At 46.4% G+C, this 18,700-nt stretch overlaps 1 protein-coding gene across 4 annotated transcripts in view; it reads left to right on the top strand.

Moving 5' to 3' along the window:
* DOP1B (DOP1 leucine zipper like protein B) overlaps positions 1-18,700 on the top strand; it is a 97,896-nt gene that overhangs the window by 21,694 nt on the left and 57,502 nt on the right. For all 4 annotated transcript variants that reach the window (XR_011533855.1, XR_011533854.1, XM_070597454.1 and 1 more), the window contains exons 3-7: positions 7,985-8,166; positions 8,559-8,729; positions 14,197-14,386; positions 16,250-16,348; positions 16,695-16,818. Coding sequence is in view for 2 of the 4 variants with exons in the window: in XM_070597454.1 (XP_070453555.1) it covers positions 7,985-8,166; positions 8,559-8,729; positions 14,197-14,386; positions 16,250-16,348; positions 16,695-16,818 (766 nt within the window). In the remaining 2 variants the exon portion in view is untranslated. The remainder of the gene's footprint in view (positions 1-7,984; positions 8,167-8,558; positions 8,730-14,196; positions 14,387-16,249; positions 16,349-16,694; positions 16,819-18,700) is intronic.

Below are 18,700 nucleotides of genomic sequence, written 5' to 3' on the forward strand. Positions count from 1 at the left end.
AGAAAGAAGATAGGCCGATATTTTACCATTTGCCTGATGCGAGACAGGCTTTTAAATTGGCTTGCTTACGTTTCTCTGTAGACGAGCTTCTGGCGCTCCGAAGTCAGCATTATCTGCACAGGAGCAGCTTCGCGCTGTCTCCTTTCTAGGAACTTTTGAAGGAAGCATTTAAAATTTTATTTTACAGCGTGAAACATTTTTTAATCGACTACAACTGTCCCCCGACCCATATTGTTAAATTACTTTTTAAAAAAATTTTAATTGTGATACAATGTATATAACATAAAATTTATCATCTTAACCATTTTTAAGTGTGTTAAATTACTTGTTGAGCCCATGGTCTACCCCTTTGGAATTTTTAATCATGTTTCTTACGTGGAACCATTCTAAGTCATGCCAAGAGTCCTGGAGAGTGTCAGACTGTGTGATGTCAAAGGGAAACCAAGGGAAACACAGACTTTGGCAGTGGTGCAGAGTGACGCACTTCCTGGTCTCTCTTGATGAAGCTCGGATGTGGTTCAACCTTTTTTATTTGGTAACTTATATTTTGTGTTTTATTATTTTGTTTTAAGGTCAACCTGCTGAGCCTGTGAATACGTAAGATTAAAAATATAGTAATTATATCTTACTTATAGCTCAAGGAATGCTTTTAAAATGGTATAGTGCCTGAGGTGAAAGAAATGAGGAAATTTAATTTCCTGTTTAATCATAGCTTTTCCTGACTGTTTAGCACTTTTCAAACTGATTTTGAAAACACGGCTAGTTTTTCCTCCCAAATTCATGTGTTTCCCTGAGATATTTAGGTATTTATTCTACAGGTGAAGAAGAACGTTCCTAATCTTTTTTTTTATATAGTATATATACATCATTTTTATTAAGTGTTTATATCTATTGCAATTACTGGCCAGTCATATTGGGGTTCTGGTTTCCTGAAAAACAAAGCCCAAACAATGAAACTTCCCTGGAAATATTCCGTGAGCTATTCTCGCTGGAGAAGGGTCTTGCCAAACATAATATGCTGATAGAGGCGGGAAAGGGAAGGGCAGACTCAGGGTGGCACTCCCTGGTCTGTGCCAGGGTTCCAGTCTTGGCAGCTTGAACAGAGGGGAGGGGTGTGAAGAGGAAGCCAGGCCCTGAAAGGTGGGACTCAGTTCAAGGCGGCTATTTTTCTAATTATGAGTTAAAAACTCACACTCAGGAGAGGCTGGACCGAGTCCCTGGGTCCCTTCGGGATTTGTTCAAAGGAGCCCCACTTTTTCTGGTCAGGAAAGAGATTCAGTCCAATGTGTGCACATCGCTCCAGTTCTTACAGCTTAACCGGCAAGAGCCGTTGCATGAAACACAATATTCATTTCTTTTTTCTTTTGTTGTTGGTGGTAAAGTAGACATAACATAAAATTTACCATTTTAACTATTTTTGACGTGTACAGTTCAGTGTCATTCAGTATATGCACATTGTTGTGCAACCATCACCACTGTCCATCTTCAAAACTTTTTCATCTCTCCAAACAGAAACTCCATACCCACCTGACAGTAACTCCCTGTTCCCCGTTCCCCCACCCCTACTGACCACCATTCTACTTTCTGTTTCTATGAATTTGACTAATCTAGGTCCCTCATATAAGTGGAATCATACAATATTTGCCCTTTTGTGTCTGGCTTATTTCACTTAAAATATCTTTAAGTTTCATCCATCTTGTAGCATGTGTCAGAATTTCCTTCCTTTTTAAGGCAGAATAATATTCCAGTGTATGTATGTACCACATTTTGTTTATCCATTCATCTATCGATGGGCACTTGGGATGTTTCCATCTCTTGGCTATTGTGAATAATGCTACAATGAACATGGGTGTGCAAATATTTAAATCCCTGCTTTCAATTCTTTAGGATGTGTACTGAGAAGCAGAGTTGCTGCATCATACGGTGATTTGGTAAACAAATGAAATGTTTAAATTTTTGAGGAGCTGCCATACTGTTTACGTGGCAGCTGCACCATTTTGCATTCCTGCCAGCAGTGCACAGCACTCAGTTTTGAAACCTCTTGGACCAAGGCTGCTCTAAGTAGAACATTTTCTTTTTCAAAAGCCACAGCAGCTGTGGGCATCAGACTTGATTCCACCTCTCAGAGAGGATGCAGCAGAACCCCTCCAATTTCCTCTGAGAAGTGTCTGTGGGCGCCTGGCAGTGGGCTGGCCGCCTTGGCCACGCACTTTGCTCGTGCCCAAGGGCACTTGAGTTGACAGCTCACAGGGAGAGGATCTTCCAGGTCAAGGTGTCTGACTGAGAAAGCCACCGTGGCTGAACCCCACACTGAGCTCGGAATCTTTAGCAGCGGGAGGCAGAGGCTGAATCATGAGATAACTCCCATTCTCTTTGAAGACTGTTCTGAATACGTGGAGGTGTTCCCCTCGTGGCTGGGCGTTAGCCCTCAGCGAGGCTAAAGGAAAAGTCTCATAAAGGTAGAATTTCGGGGAGCCAGAGTGGAGACCTTCATGGTGGCCTTTTCCACTGACCAGAGGCAACTGGTTCTTTCTTCCCTCGTCCCGTCCTTGAGCTTCCGCACAGAGAGTGGGGGTGATGGTGAAGAGAGCATGTGACCTTAATGGCATCAAGAGCTGGCTTAAGGGGCCAGCCAAGTGGTTAAATTCGCAGGCTCTGCGTCAGTGGCCTGGGGTTTCACTGCTTTGGATCCGGCGTGCGGACATGGCACCCCTCATCAAGCCATGCTGAGGCGGTGTCCCACATGCCACAACCAGAAGGACCTACAACTAGAATATACAACTATGTACTGGGGGCTTAGGGGAGAAGAAGGGAAAAAAAAAAAGGAAGATTGGCAACAGACGTTAGCTCACGTGCCAATCTAAAGAAAAAAAAAGGAGAAGCAGCCCAGGAGATGTGCACATCAAATAAAAAGAAAAAAAAATAAGAGCTGGGTTAAGTTCCCCTTCAAGCATGTTTCTGAGATAGCTGCTGAGTGCTGCTCGCCCAGAAGGTGGTTTCAAATAGGGTCCACAACCCCATGTCCCGCGTGTGTTAAGCCACTCTCCGGCAGGAGGGGCTCTGTCCAGGGGAATCCTTTGTTTCTAAAAGAGCTTCGAATCCCCTAGCATTTTCACCTAGCCATTCTAATCTCCAGTCTTACAACTTGCAAAATGTTTCCTTAGAAATGTTCCGTTAGATGGCCAATAGGCACATGAAAAGATGCTCATCATCGCTGATCATCAGGGAAATGCAAATCAAAACTACACTAAGATATCACCTTACACCCATTAGAATGACAAAAATATCTAAAACTAATAATAACAAATGTTGGAGAGGTTGTGGAGAAAAAGGAACCCTCATACACTGCTGGTGGGAATGCAAACTGGCGCAGCCACTATGGAAAACAGTATGGAGATTCCTCAAAAAATTAAAACTAGAACTACCATACGATCCAGCCATCCCACTACTGGGTATTTATCCAAAGAGCTTGAAGTCAGCAGTCCCAGAAGTCCTATGCACCCCAATGTTCATTGCAGCATTATTCACAATAGCCAAGACATGGAAGCAACCTAAGTGCCCATCAATAGATGAATGGATAAAGAAGATGTGGTACATATATACAATGGAATACTACTCAGCTGCAAAACAGAACAAAATCATTCCATTTGCAATAACGTGGATGGACCTTGAGGGAATTATGTTAAGTGAAATAAGCCAGCGAGGGAAGGATAATCTGTGTATGACTCCATTCATATGAGGAATTTAAAAATGTGGACTAAGAACAGTTTAGTGGATACCAGGGGAAAGGTGGGGTGAGGGGTGGGCACAAAGGGTGAAGTGGTACACCTACAACACGAATGACAAACATTAATGTACAACTGAAATTTCACAAGATTGTAAACTATCATTAACTCAATAAAAAAAAAATACAAAAAGAAAAGAAATGTTCCGTTAAATATCATGTAAGAAATAGTACTTTCTTTTCCCTTTTAATCTTAAATGTTAATTACTATTTATCTTTTCCTTCGCCTTCTTAAGGAACTATCAGGCTCTCCACTTCTGCCTCTTATTACAGCAGATTTCCTCTTTGACCTCAGCATCCCTGGGAAGTCTCACCAGATTTTGAGTCTGCCTTTGATCCCCCTCAGATATACAACAGTTTGAGCTTTTCCCTTCTCATACCGTGTATTTCTCAATCTTTCTCGTTAACACATCTAACTAGCATCCTTGTTTGCTTTTGTGACAATAAAGGGCATTATTAGTAAACATCTGGGTTTCAATTGATCCTTTTAAAAATGCAATGCATTTTGTCTCCGTCTCTAAATCTTGTGCTTAATTTTCAGTTTGTCGTTAGAATAAGAGGTAATGTTTGTTGATCACTCACTCTTTTCCAGGCACTGTGCCAAATTGTTTACATGTGGTGTCTCATTTGATGCCTGAAGCTTTGTGAGGCACCATCATCCCTATGAAACTGCAGCCAGAGAGGTCAAGGAATTAGCCCAACAAGCAAATGGTGGAGCTGGAATTCGAGGCTCTGACCCCCAAGCTCATGTACTTAAACCAGGCGTTATCATAGCCTCAGTCTTGCTTGGTTAGCCTCATTTTGAAGCACTTGTTAAGTGCCAGGCTCTGTGGGAAGTGTGTTAACACAATCACCATGACCCAGACACTATTTTAGCCCCGTTATTAGTGATAAAAAGGCTGCAGAAGAGTTCAGTGTCATCCCTGCTCCAAGGAGGAGGCTAACAAGTTCTGTTTGGCTGAATCCTGACTCTGGGTTTGGTGAACTTGGTTCATGATCTCTGGGTGGCTCTGCTCTGCACCTGAATCTGTGTTCGTTGATCTAGCTTGCCAACCTGATGGGTGAAAAGAATGGCATTTCATTGTAGTTTTAATTTGCAGTTTTCTTATCGGAAGAGTGAGCATCTTCTCATTTTTCTAAGTACTATCTGTTTATATCCTTTGTTCCTTCTGCTTTTTCAAATCAGACAGCTTCCTTCATCACTGGGTATCTATCCCTCAACAGGCACTGACTTCCCTATCTCAGCCGTGCCATGTTCGCATGGATTAACATGGGCAGCATACAGTGAACACTTCATTCCATAAGTACTGGTCACAGCCTCAGTTCTTGGTTATGTTCCTTTTTCTATGTCTTTTTCAAATTACATTAAGTAGGGCAAAAAATTTAAATGAGAAAGAAATAGCAACCAGCCTCATTCGTTTGAAACGAGTAGTTGTGGTTCATTGTAACTGCATTTAAATGAGGAGAGGAGTATCAGTCAGTACAGGGAAGGTTGTGCAGCGGTAACAAAAAATCCCTGGTCTCAGTGATTTTTACACCGGTCGAGTTCCACCTCCCTAGGTCAGCAAGGAGTGTTGGCTCTCTGTAATTTCTCAAGGAGCCAGGCTGGGAGGGGCTTCAGCTCAACACATGTTTGCGTGATCTTAGAGGCAAGAAAAGACAACCTGATGCACTTTGAGTTGGCTTCTTAAGCCTGTGCAAGAAGTGACACATATTCCACTGACCTCACTGGCCAGAGTGAGTCAGATTGCTATGCCCAGGTTCAAAAGTGCAGAGACAGGGTCCTGCTGCGTGCACACCCGAGGGAACCGAATGCTTGTGAATCCTCGATGACCATCACAGGAGGTGTGTGGTCATCTTCTGTACCTTGAATAGCAGACATCCTTAGACTACACTGAGCAAAAAGAGATTTGGTAGTGACTTAAAAAGCAAAAGCTCTGTCCTGACAAAAATAACAGGTGAAGACAGAATTTAGCTCTCCTCCTCTTAAATCATGGTGACGACATTATCAATAAGCCAGTGGGGTCACAGGTATTGTTTTCTAAAAGCTATGTCTTCAGGACTGGCCGGGAGTTGATACGTGTTGAAGCTGGGTGATGGTGACGTTGCTGTTCTACCTGCTTTTGTGGACGTTTGAAAATGTCTTTGATAAAATGTGCCATTTGCTGTGCATTTCCCATGTTTCTTTCCTCTCTGCCACAACCATCTCAGGTTGTTCTGATCCTCTGCTACATCCTGTCCTCTGCTACTGCATGTGTTTCGAGTCATCTCCTCAGTTGTTTGTTGGATATAAGCACATTTTAAAAAATTATTTTGTTGGCTTTCCCTTTGTTCTAAGATGTCAAACTCTTCGTAATGTTTTAGAGTATTTCTTGATGACCTCTAGTTGTATTATATCTGTTTCTTTTTTTAAATGGTGAGGAAGATCGTCCCTGAGCTAACGTCTGTGCTGGTCTTCCTCTATTTTGTACGTGGGACGCCTCCACAGCGTGGCTTAACGAGTGGTGCACAAGTCTGCACCCAGGATCCAAACCTGCAAAGTCCGGGCCGCTGAAGCACAGTGCGTGAACTTAACCAGCACGCCACTGGACCGGCCCCTGTTTTTTTTAAGGTGTAGATTTATTGAATTTCAGAGTTCAATTACATCACAGTCTAATGATAAAAAGTATTATTTTCTGTCTCTTCCCTTTACCTCCTCCCTAACCTCGGTGTATGTTTTAGAGGTGAGATCATTTTCTTTATTTATAAAAAGAAAGCTGTAATGACCCCGAGACCATGTGGTCCAGGGGCCAGCAGTTCTAACACGTGGTACAGCTGGCATTGCACACGTCCTGACGTTCTTCCTGGCTGCCTGCTGGGTTGTAGGCACTGTGCAGAGTGGGAAAAACAACAGAGAGGAAGAGGACAGACCCTGCCCTCAAGCTGCTCGCCGCCTGAACCAGACCCTTCAGCGGATAATCATCAGAACAACGTTGTAGGTCGATGACAGACATGCCCATGGAACCGGGTGGAGGAGTAACAGCGTGTGGGAGGGGGACCATTCTGCCTCGTCAGGGGGGCGCTGAGCCAAGTCTCACGTGAAGAAGGTTAGCAAGGCGGTTGGGGAGGACGTCCAGGTAGAGGGGCAGTGAGGGGCAGGCAGGAGCCACAGATGGATCTGCGTTCTCACAAAGTTTGAAGCTGAGATGAACAGAGGGGGCGGGCGAAGCAGGCAGGCGTCGAGCGATGGAGGCCTTCGAGTGGCTCTTTGAGAAGCGTGGACTTTACCCCGCCAGCTTTCAGTCAATATTTGTGTGCGTTACGTGGGTTGTTCACCATAATGACAGTCGCTTTGCATTATCAGATTGATTCATTAGGACCCACCCAGCCACGGCACTGTGCCCATGGTCACTCAATGCCGAGGAAAACAGCATTGATCTGCTCACACTCCGGGCTGTATTTCTCAGGTTCAGCAAATATCCAAGGATGCTTTAGCACAGACCAGGCCTGTGTCCTGATTGAGGAGGCCTAGCTCAGGAGTACCATTGCTCCATCCCAATAGGGTGGTATGTTTCTCCTGTAGAACATGGGTCCCTCCTGGCAGGATCACCAACTGGTGAAGATGCCGGGCGTCATGGCCCAGAAGTGTTCCCCCCCCAGTCTCTTCTGAGTGACCCCCACACTCAGCTACCTGACTGGGAAGCTGCGCTGGGAGCATGATGGAATAATTCAGACATCTTCCTCTCCCTGGGGAAAAATCCAGGGGCTTTCACGGCACACAGGCAAAGGTCTTCTCAGGGACAGAAGGTTGCCTCCCCCAGAGATAGTCTGTGTTATGCTTGGTCTCACGTGTAGACTGGAGGCCTCCCAAGACAGAAGCACACAGCTCTCACCTGTACACGGATTCCCATGTGTGGCTGAGAAGCTGGCCTCATGGTGTCAGAGTCACTTTGAAGGGAGACAGAATTTCTTTTGCTCTTGACTCTGGAGCCTGCCTCATCTCCGGCATTGCTGGAGGCTTGCCCAGCACCTGTGTCCCTGGAGCCTGGCTCGTGGCCCCCCGGGCCCTCCCAGGCCGTCCCTCTGTCCTCCTGTCCTGTTACGTCTCATCTCTTAGAGCCACACTGGGGCCTGCTCGTGTCTTCCTGGCCTCGGCACATTTACTCTCCATTGTAAATGTCACCACTTTCTTCCTCCTGTGTTTTTCCTCTTGTTTTCCAGGCTCTTCAGAGTAACCTGAGGTATTCCTTGTTGCCAAGACGGCTTGTTATCAGCAAGAGATTAGCCCAGTGCCTGCATCCTGCTTTGCCCAGCGGTGTGCACTTAAAAGCCCTCGAAACTTATGAGATTGTCTTCAAGATTGTGGGGACCAAATGGCTGGCCAAGGATTTGTTCTTGTACAGGTACAACAGCTTCCCCACGGTACTACTTTTTTATTACCCAAGTAATCCCTGTTTCAGTTCACAAGATTAAAAAATGATACAAGCAGAATATGGAGGGGTGTGCAGCCATTCGTCATAAAGCCACCACCAGGAGGTTAACCAGGGCTCACCCTCTGGAGTGCATCCCCCCAGACTCTCCTTCAAGTCTGTTTTAGCTAGGAGCGTAATGTCCATTCTGCCCAGGTGCCTGCTCTTTGCTAACAGTATGTGCGACCATCCCACGACAAGTGAGCATCTCCTCCACCAGTTTAAATGGCGGCCTGGCTGCTTTGGAAACCCACTTCAGCTGGCTCATGATTTGGAACTTCTGATGAGGCGTCTCACTTATCCCTCCTCTTTTTCCTTTCCCAAAGCTGTGGGTTGTTTCCTCTTCTGGCGAACGCAGCCATGTCGGTGAGGCCCGTGCTGCTTGGCCTGTATGAGAAGTACTTTCTCCCGCTGCAGAAGCTGCTCCTGCCCAGTCTCCAGGCCTTCATCGTGGGCCTGCTGCCCGGCCTCGAGGAGGGCTCGGAGATCTACGACAGGTGGGTGTGCTCCCGCCAGTGCAGACAGCTGTGCCGCATCCAGGCCGGCGGACAAGCAGCTTGTGTTTCATTTCACTGCTTTATAAGAAACGGGAAGAAGTACAGAGACATAGGAAAAGGGAAACGTGCAGAAGTGGGCTTGATGTTTTACATTTCTCTGGGGGCTCTCTGCTTGACAGAGTACTGTGTTTCCTTGGGAGTTACCTCCCTTTGCAGGGAAGAGTCAGAAGGCGAGAAAGTTTCCCAGGTTCACACAGTCAGCCAGTTGCAGAGATGGGATTCTGCCCCACGTTTGTCAGATTCTGAAGTCCTCTGTGCCATTACACTGGGCTGCTTCTAAGTGAAAAAGCGAAGTGAGGTTTCATTGGCTTCTTCCTGAGGCTCGAAAGGTGATGCTAAGCAGAGTAGCTTGACAAATTTCAGCAACACCTTGGGGAAATTTCTCAGGCTCCCATGCGTAAAAGGTGATGCGGGCTGCTTTGGTCACTGCGTGGGAGCAGAAGGCGTATATCGATGAGACTAGTGAGTACAGAGTGCCATGTTTTCCTGGAGAATTAGAGTGTGAGAACCCTCTTCCAGTGTGTTGATCACTCTGAGTGATGCCACAGTGATTAACCTCTGTTAATAGGACCCGTTTTCAGAGCCCCTGTGCAGCCTGACTGGGAGGTTTGGAAACCTTCGTGCTTGCAAAAGTTTCCATTTGATTACACAATACACTGCTCAGATTTTCCCCACGCCAGAGGCCCCAGCCACACCGCCTCTGCTGTTGTGTTGGCTGTGACTGGAGGGGGTAGGGGGTGGGGTGGAAGCAAGGAATCAATCCAAGGGCTACTTGGAGTGCTCCCCTAAACTCAAGGAAACCAAATAATCAGAATGGTTTGAGGGGTTGTGGCTAGTGACCAGAGGTGCACTGCATGAATGTCTTTACTGGGGTCTGGCAAACCTAACCAAAAATTTCCACTTCAGCCATTTCAAGCTTTCACATAGACTGCGTGGTGGCTTTCCATTTCCCAAGGGGGAATCTATCTTTGCAATGGATTGAGCCACTAGGATCCACTTCCCTAGGAGGCAGAGTCTGTCTCGTTGCCATTTCAAGCCTGGCACCATGCCCTGTGGCTGGCACATTGTGAGGCCCAGTAGGTGTGTGGGTTAATGAAAGGTCAAGGTCACATAGGGGTCAGCAAGAGGACCTTTACCAGATTCTCTCTCTTAACTGCTAGTCCCAGGCTCTTTCTAGAAGTTCTAGTCCATTCATGTTCTCCTAACAGATGTGTGTGTGTCTGTGTGTATGTGTATGTGTTTGTGTAAAATGTTCTTCCATCATCTGACAGACTAACACATCAGTTCCCAAAGTGTGTTACACTTTTTTAGATCTGTGAGAGTGAATCACACTAGAAGCACGTAAATAGTTGTGGTGTTTTTTTATGTTCTCTTAGTTGATAAATGAGGGTTCATTTGAACAGTTGTTAACGTTGCTCAACATGGGTGTTTTTCCCCTAACATTGTGATTTCTTGACATTGAACCAAGAGCTGAGTAAAGCTGCATGAATCACTGAGAAGATGTAGCTGTGGCAGAAAACCAGGTCCACTGTCTGCAGCACCCAGAGTTATTAGTTATCACGAGTTGTTAGTTACCAGCTTTCCAGGGTAGAGGCTGGTTGAGGGGACGGAGTAGGATCTCTGAGCGGGTGTGTGTGGGCACAGTCATTGAGGCGACTGCAGAAGATTTTTTTGTTGCTGTATCCATGTGAGCTTGAGAGAGTCTGGCAACTATTTCGTCCCCCAAAACCCTCAGGAATTGAGTCAAACAGCCCCTGCAAATCCTGTGCAGAGACAGGAAAGGAGGGTGCGGTGGCGTCCTATTGTCCACATTGGTAGAAATGCTAAGGGGTGTGCTCGGTTGGGCTGATGAAGGCGGAGTGACTCACAAGTTTCCTGTAGGCGGAGAGAGTCCCTGGTTTGTGCTTTTTATTGAACCGTGAGGAATGGGACTTTTGGCCGGCGTTAGGACCTGTTATCCACCCTGCCTTTCTAACCCTTTGATGCCTACAGATTACTCCTGGCCAGAACTCCTTTTTGAAAGTGCCCGTGAAATCAGTAGCTAGCTGTGTTTCGCTGTACTGAGAAAATGAGGTTAGAGGAGGAAGATACTAACTTCTCTTCTAAGGAGGTGGAGGAGATGTGAATGCCCTCAGTGGTTTGTCAGCAAGCAGGAACTAGCTCGCCAGATAATCGTTTAAATCACTGGTTCTCAACTTTGGGATATTTTTGTCCCCTAGGGGACTTTTGGCAATATCTGGAGACGTTTTTGGTTGTCACAACTGGAGTTGGGAGGGTACTACTGGCATCCAGTGGGTGGAGGCCAGGGGTGCTGCTTAGCATCCCGCAATGCACACGCTTACCCCCACAGCAAAGCCTGATCCAGCCCCAAGTGTCAGCAGCGTCACAGTTGAGAAACTCGTATTTAAATAGTAGTAGAAAAATATTTACTAACATTTCTTTTTGGTTGATTCCAAGCACCATGATGATGGGCTCCACTGGTCCTAGGATTTTTTACCCCTTTGGGGGCATGTATCTGAGCTCTGATGGTGCAGGGTGCTGTTGATACTGCTCTGCTTTGTGCAGATGATCACACCCCAAGCTGTTCGGTCTTGTGACAGCTCAGCTTTCCGTGACTGTCCATTCAGCAAAGTTGTGAAATGCTTGGGGTTTATGGCGAGTGGCCCCATGTCGCTCACTTGCTTTCTGTTGAGTGAAGAAGAGAGTGACAGTGTCATTTGAATGATCCTGCGTGCAGGAGCCAGAGGAGAGCAGCAGCCAGGGTGAAAGAGGAAGGATGGGAAGAGTAGGGGTTTGGGGCTGGTTTAATTTCTCTTGGTTGTCAGTTGGTCTTGAAGGGAAAAGCTTAGTATTTGGGGCTCTAAACTGCACGCTAGTTTTGGAATTTCACAACTAAGATGGTATGAGTAGTTCTTGTTTATGTCACTTTTAACCCCAGTTGTCTTGCTCTTTACTTTACTCTCCATTGCAAAGTCCTGTCATAATTGCCATTTTCTGAACTGTGGCATAATTTAAAATTCTAATATCTAGGGTTTTTTTTTAAGAATAAAATAAGACTGAAAGCTGCATTTCTTTACTAAAGAAAACTAGCCAGTGTACTCTGAGTATTGAAGAAGGGACAGTGTACTTGGCATTTCCCTGGCTTTGTGACAGTGGAACCCCTCCTCTGTGAAACAGCTGAACTGGCCAGTGTTCCGTGGAACGTACTTTGGGAATACACCATTCTAGGGGGACGTGAGATCAGTGTGTGCCTTGTAGTGTTTGCGGTGGGTTTGACCTGAGCGTCGGTCTTCTTGTGAGAGGGATCCTGGAGAGAGAGGAGTGCTCCAGCGCCTCCTAAGTTCATCTGTTTCTGTAGGACTCTCTTCCTAGCTCAGGACCATCCTGTCTGCCAGGGGCCACAGTGACCCATCTCCCCATCTGCCTGACTCACTGTAACTCAGCTGCTGAGTGGTGCTTCTGCCCCAAATTAGGGCCTTCGCTGCCTTGTTCTCAGAACTGGGCACAGATGAGCTCTTCTGTTTGCTCAGCCTTGCTAGCAGACCAATCGATATCTTCAGCCACTGAACCATTCTGTATACTTTTCCTAAACGTTTGGCTGTCACTCATGCCTCTTCATTTTTGTTTTTTCTGAAAATATGATACCATGCATCATTTGCTACAAGTATTTCATGAGACAAAAGGTTCAGAGTCATTTTGAGGAGAACAAAATTCATTTTTAAATATGAAAAAGTAGTAGATATTTTTCTCTTTTATTTATTTATTTTTTTTTGGTGAAGAAGATTGGCCCTGAGCTAACATCTGTTGCCAGTCTTCCTCTTTTTGTTTGAGGAAGATTGTCCCTGAGCTAACATCTGTGCTAGTCTTCCTCTATTTTGTATGTGGGATGCTGCCACAGCATGGCATCATGAGCAGCATGCAGATCTGTGCCCAGGATCTGAACCTGTGAACCCCTATCTGCTGAAACAGAGCTTGTGAACTTAACCACTATGCCACCGGGCCAGCTCCAGTAGATATTTTTTGTATTAAATGTTTTCATATACACGGAACTGATTATTTTATTACTATAATAAAAGGGAAAGAGTGGCATTCATCTGAGTTTTTTCGAGTGCCTGCTGTGTGTCAGATGCTCATCTGGGCACTGAGGACACAGCAGGAAACAGCAGACCTAGTAGTAGTGGGAGGCGGTGTGGCCTGAGCACCTGTTCTCTATCTCGTGCTGAGTTTTTACACGAGGCTCTCACGTCGTTCTCACAACACGTCCACCTCTTTTCCCCATCCCATAGCTGAAAGGAACATGCTCGGGGTTACGCTTGTGCTAGGGACCACAGCCGGGAAGCAGATGTAGGATTTAGACACCAGAGGGCTGACCCCAGAAACCTGGGTAGACCACTGCACCACACTGAACCAGTCCTTCTGTAACTTTCTTCTGTCTTTGCAAGTAGGAAGCATGTGAGGAGTGGAATTCTTTCAGACTGTAGGTTAGATCACCCCCTAGGTGAAATTCCTTCCTGGGCATTTGCCTCTGCTGCTTTGCTGGCAGATATCATCACCCGGCCTGCAAGCTTCATTTTCGCCTTTGACAGGGAAGGTGCCCTCGTCAGCTGTAGGTTCACCACCGAGCAGAGATGGGCCTGGCCTGGGTCAGTCTGAGTGCAGACATAAGCCTGGACCCGCTGATGGTGCCGCTCCTCTTAAAGGACATGTGCGAAGTTGCTGACGTGACATAGGAGACCTAGATAAAGATAAGAGACAAATAAATGTCAGGCATCAGCAGGAAAGCTTCCCGGAGTGGGAGTCAGCTTATGGGGGTGCTGTGGGCAGAGTGACAGGAAACACCGTTCCGGGCTTTATGGAATTTGCAGTAGAGTGGGAAGCCCTGGCAAATTTTGTCCCCAGTGTTTCTGAAGTCAAATGTCACATGGCACGTTTTTGGCTGTGCTCGGGTATCTTTATCATTATTCAGGTCTCCACTCAGTCACATCAACCTCTATTTTTTTGACACATTAATGACTCCTTATGCTGTGATATAAAATGACTGGTCTCCTCATCCCCTTTTTGGCGGTGGAACTGCCTCCTGCAAGTACTGCGGCATCCGTGGTGAGGCCAGAGGTGAGATGGACATCTGTGCGCCAGTGACACACCAGTCAGATGCTTCCTGTTGGCCAAGAAGATGTGCCTCTCAGTGACATGTTTGTTTTAGCAAATTCAGTTTCAGTGACAGCTGACAGGTGGACAAACACAGAAGGGCAAGAGATGGCAGCAGCTCGAAGTGATGAGGAAGGTGGTGTTTCCACAGCCAGGGGAGAATGAGCTGTGGCTGTCCGTGAAGTGTTGATGGAACATTGAACAGCGAGCCGTGGATGTGCGGAATGCACCCTTGAAGTCTGTAATCTCTTGTCCACAGAACAGACGCTCTGCTCCTGAGGCTGTCCTTGGTGGTTGGCAAAGAGGTGTTTTACTCTGCCCTTTGGGGGAGCGTCCTGGTGAGCCCGTCCATCCGCCTTCCTGCCTCGCTTTTTGTGGTGGGCCACATCAGCAGGGACTCGCCCGGCAGGGAGCAGAAGTACATGCTGGGCACGGATTACCAGCTCACGGTGGGTGCCTTGCTCTTCACAGGAGGCAGGGGGGCATGCATGTGTGGCTTCCTCTCGCACAGGTTGTCCCTGGGGCTGCAAAGAGCCCTCAGGGAGCAGTGGAAAAGGGAGGCATTCCAGAGTCAGAGTGTATGTCCCCTGCTGCTGAGCACAAGGAGAGGCGTCACTGCACACGGTGAAACCCAGGGTAGTGGTGTTTGTTTTTAACATATGCTTCACGATTTATATATGCAAATAAGTGTTGTTCACACCCAAGAAGGGCCCTTCTGGAGGCTCCGCAAAGCTTCAGCAGTACGGTTAGCTGCAAACGGCCCTCCAGAGGGCCTCGCACAGTCTGCTGCTTCAGCTACAGCCTTGTTTTCTCCCCCTGCCCTGTGTCGCGCTGACCACTGCCCACACGTGACGCTCGCTCCTCCTCGGGCTGCTGTCTTGGTCCAGCTCTTCTCCTGCTGTCATCTTCTCCTCTGGCTGCTCTCAAACCTAGATTGTCGGGGTTCCCCAGGTGTCCATCCTCAGATCCTTCAAGGGCAGCTCTCTTCCCTGGCAATGACATCCTTTCTCATGACCTTGAAAAATGAGAATTTTCCAGACCTGTGTCTCTTCTCCCCAAGCTTAACTCTTGCTGTTTAATGGCCTGCTGTCTATCGCCACCTAGTGGTGTACCCATGCTTTGACGTTAAAATGTTCAAAATTGAATTCCTCAGTGAGAACGTCAGCAACTTGGTGTGAATTAGTTAACCCTCTGAGTTTGTCTCTTTGCAAAGTGGGGACAACAGACCTTCCTCACAGGGGTCTCTGAGGACTATGTGAAAACACTGATGAAAACACCTTGCACATATTCAGGACATAGGAGACCCGCATAAATAGGTCCCTTCTTTCCTGCCCTGTCAGTACCACTTTCGTCTCCTTCTCTCCATTTTTACTGCCCAGCTTGCGCTTTTTTTGTCTTGCTCCTGGACTGTAACATAATTTTCCAACTGGTTTCTTCCCATCCCATCCTCTACCCACCCAGTCCTCTTCGATTACTAAGAGATTTGCTTTTCCAAAGCACAGCTTGGCTCATATCTGTTCTATGCTTGAAAAATACCTGGTTTCCTGTTGCCTACAGATAAAGTCCAAACCCAAGAGTATTCTAACAGTCTGTTCCCAACCCAACAAATACCTTGCTCTCCCCTTCAGGCCCGCTACGCTCCCAGAACTGACTGCCCCGCCTGGCCTTGTTCTTCTGTGGAGCTGCCTCTTTGCTCCAGCTGTTCCCTCCTCCTCTTGCACTTACTGCCCGTCCCTTCTCTACAGGTCTCGGCGTAGATCCTTCCTATCCTTCAAGCTCAGCTCTCTCACAAAGCTTCGTCGTTTTCCCCAGTTGAAAGATCTCTCCCTCTCCTCTTCTGAATTCTCATAGCGTTTTATTAGCATTTGTCTTATAGCTCTTATCTATTATGCATCTGTATTATACCTTCTGTACTCAGAGAAGTTTCTCGAAATATGTATTGAAGTGGTCTGGAATCCACTTGATTAAATGTCTTTGGAGTTTTAGGTTAGCTGAAAGTCCTTATTGGAACCTAAAGACATGCCTTTCTGGGATCATAGAATTTGATCATGTGGTCCAGACCCCTCCAGCTCTCACATGGGACAAGTGACGGCTGCAGCTGACCACCTTCCCCATCACACAGCCCCCAGGGTCTGGAGCAAGAACCCAAGTTTCCCACACTTATACCTTATTGTTCGTTCCGCATGATTTAAGATGGTGGTTTCAAGATTCCCAGGAAAGGTTACCTTCATTTTTATGACCATAAAGAGAAGCCTGCAGCTGATGTTCATTGTCTTAGGGATGGAGTGTTCATGCCGTTTTATCATTTACAGGTAAAGTCTTTGTGCGCGTCACTGTTGGACTCAAATGTTCTGGTGCAAAGAAATAATCTGGAAATTGTTCTCTTCTTCTTCCCATTTTATACCTGTCTGGTAAGTTGATCGTGTTCCTCTGGGGAAGTCACTGGTATTTCCCAAGGATGTGGGGTAGGCGCGATAGATCTCAGGCATTTTATCTTGAAAGGAGACCACCCACTTGGTGATCACCATTTTCTTTCAGCCAATTAAGGGTCCTTGTTCATTTTTGTGAGGATGGTGTGTATGTGGCAAAAATTGAATAGCTTCTTTTCATGGGCGGCATCTGAAGCACCAACCCCTTTTGAGAGCAGCCTTTTTAAGATAAAGCTCTGTAGACTGGTAAGGAAGGGCCGCGTGTCAGAAAGCCAATAATTTACTTAATCATCTTCTTTCAGTAAAATTTTCTCTCTCCCCGTCCTAGGACTCCAGTGAGAGAGCCATCCCCTTGCCCAGATCCGACATCGTACACATCCTGTCTGCTGCCACCCAGACTCTGCTGAGAAGAGATATGTCTCTGAACAGGAGGCTGTATGCGTGGTTACTAGGTACCGAGTAGTTCACAGCAACAGAAAGTCAAAGTTAACATGAAACCTTTTAGTGCTGATTTTTGGGATAAGTTTCGATCTTGGTGATACGTTTCTGAATCCTGAAGTGTGGAAAGATAGCACACCGACTGAATATGGCAGTGAATTCTACTGCCCACACTGCAGATTTGGTTATTTTGCAGCTATTACATTAAAAAACGGGAAATAATAAATGAGATTTAAAAAATGCTAACTGAATTCCATTCTAAGAAGCTTAAAATCCTATAAAAAATTTAGCTAAACGTTATTCAGGTGGAACACTATTGCTGTGGAGTCTCATGGGGTGAGGGCATGAAGGAAAAACCCACCAACATGGAATCTGGGTAGAAAGTTTTCTGTGGATGGGACTATTGGTGGCATTGACGTGCTTTGCCAGGTACTTGGGTAAGTTTGGGAGAGCATGAGAACCCCAGGCTTGTGTTTCTACGAGTGTGTGTTTTTGTGGACAGCCTGTAAACTTGTAGGTAAAGAGCCCTTGACTACTGTTGGAAGGCTTCACAGGTTCACAGTCCAGGGAATCGCAAGGCTTAAAGGACAGCACCTCCTGAATTTTATCAATTGCCATATTCATGTACCTAAGGAAAGATGATACACAAAGCAATTGGGAAAGGACTCCACAGCATTTTCTTTTCTTTTCTTTCTTTCTTTCTTTTTCTTTTTTTTTTTTTTTTTTTTGGTGAAGACGACTAGCTCTGAGCTAATATCTACTGTCAATCTTCCACTTTTGTTTTCTCCCCAAAGCCCCAGTATCTAGTTGTATGTCCTAGGTGTAAGTCATTCTAGTTCTTCTATGTGGGATGCCACCACGACATGGCTTGATGAGCAGTGTGTAGGTCCATGCCCAGGATCCAAACCAGTGAACCCATGGCCGCTGAAGTGGAGTGCATGAACTTAAGTACTCAGCCACAGGGCCGGCCCCCAACCCAGCATTTTTTTAGAGCAGTCTTAGGTTCACAGCAAAGGCACAAAGAGTTCCCATCTACCCCCTCTTCTCCCACACGCACAGCCTTTCCCATCGTCTGCATCCTTCTCTGGAATGGCACATTGGTCACAGTTGATGAACCTCCACAGATGCGTCATCATCACCCGCAGTCCAGTTTACATTACCCTTCACTCTTCGTGTTGTACATTCTGTGGGTTTGGACAAAAGCATGATGACATGTGTCCACCATTATAGTATCATGGAGTGTTTTCAGTGTCCTAAAAATCCTCTGCTTCATGGCTTTTTTTAACCCTCAGCATATAGATCTTCCACACCAAAGTCAGAAAGTCCTCTTAGCCTTTTCTTTTCCCCCCTCTCCCTCATTATAAAACTTTCAAAAGTCATTGCATGGGAACTTATGAAGGATTTCAAGAATATTTACAGGATCCTTAAGCATTTTTATCAAAAGGATGATTTTGTTAAATGCACAGCTACCTCCTTTGTGGCTTGACTTGCTGTGTACAGAGAGGACCAAGTTCACTACCAGCTCCAACTCACTTAGCTACAACCCCAGGAGTCCAGACTATCTACCTGTGCTGTCAGGATGCTGTTTCTTGCCCTGAGGACCTCACAGACTTATCCAGGGCTCAAAATGAGGGCCTAGAGATGAGAATACCTTGATTTCACATAGTGGCAAACAAATAAACACTGGTTTCTAAAAATGATCCTCATTCCTGGGGGCCAGCCCCGTGGCTGACTGGTTAAGTTCGCATGCTCCGCTTTGTTGCCCCAGGGTTTCGCTGGTTCCGATCCTGGGTGCGGACATGGCACCGCTCATCAGGCCACGCTGAGGTCGCATCCCACAAAGCACAACCACAAACACCTACAACTAGAATATGCAACTATATTCTGGGGGGGCCT

The sequence above is a fragment of the Equus przewalskii genome, chromosome 27 (genome assembly GCF_037783145.1).
Source record: "Equus przewalskii isolate Varuska chromosome 27, EquPr2, whole genome shotgun sequence".
NCBI classification, from domain to species: Eukaryota; Metazoa; Chordata; class Mammalia; order Perissodactyla; family Equidae; genus Equus; species Equus przewalskii.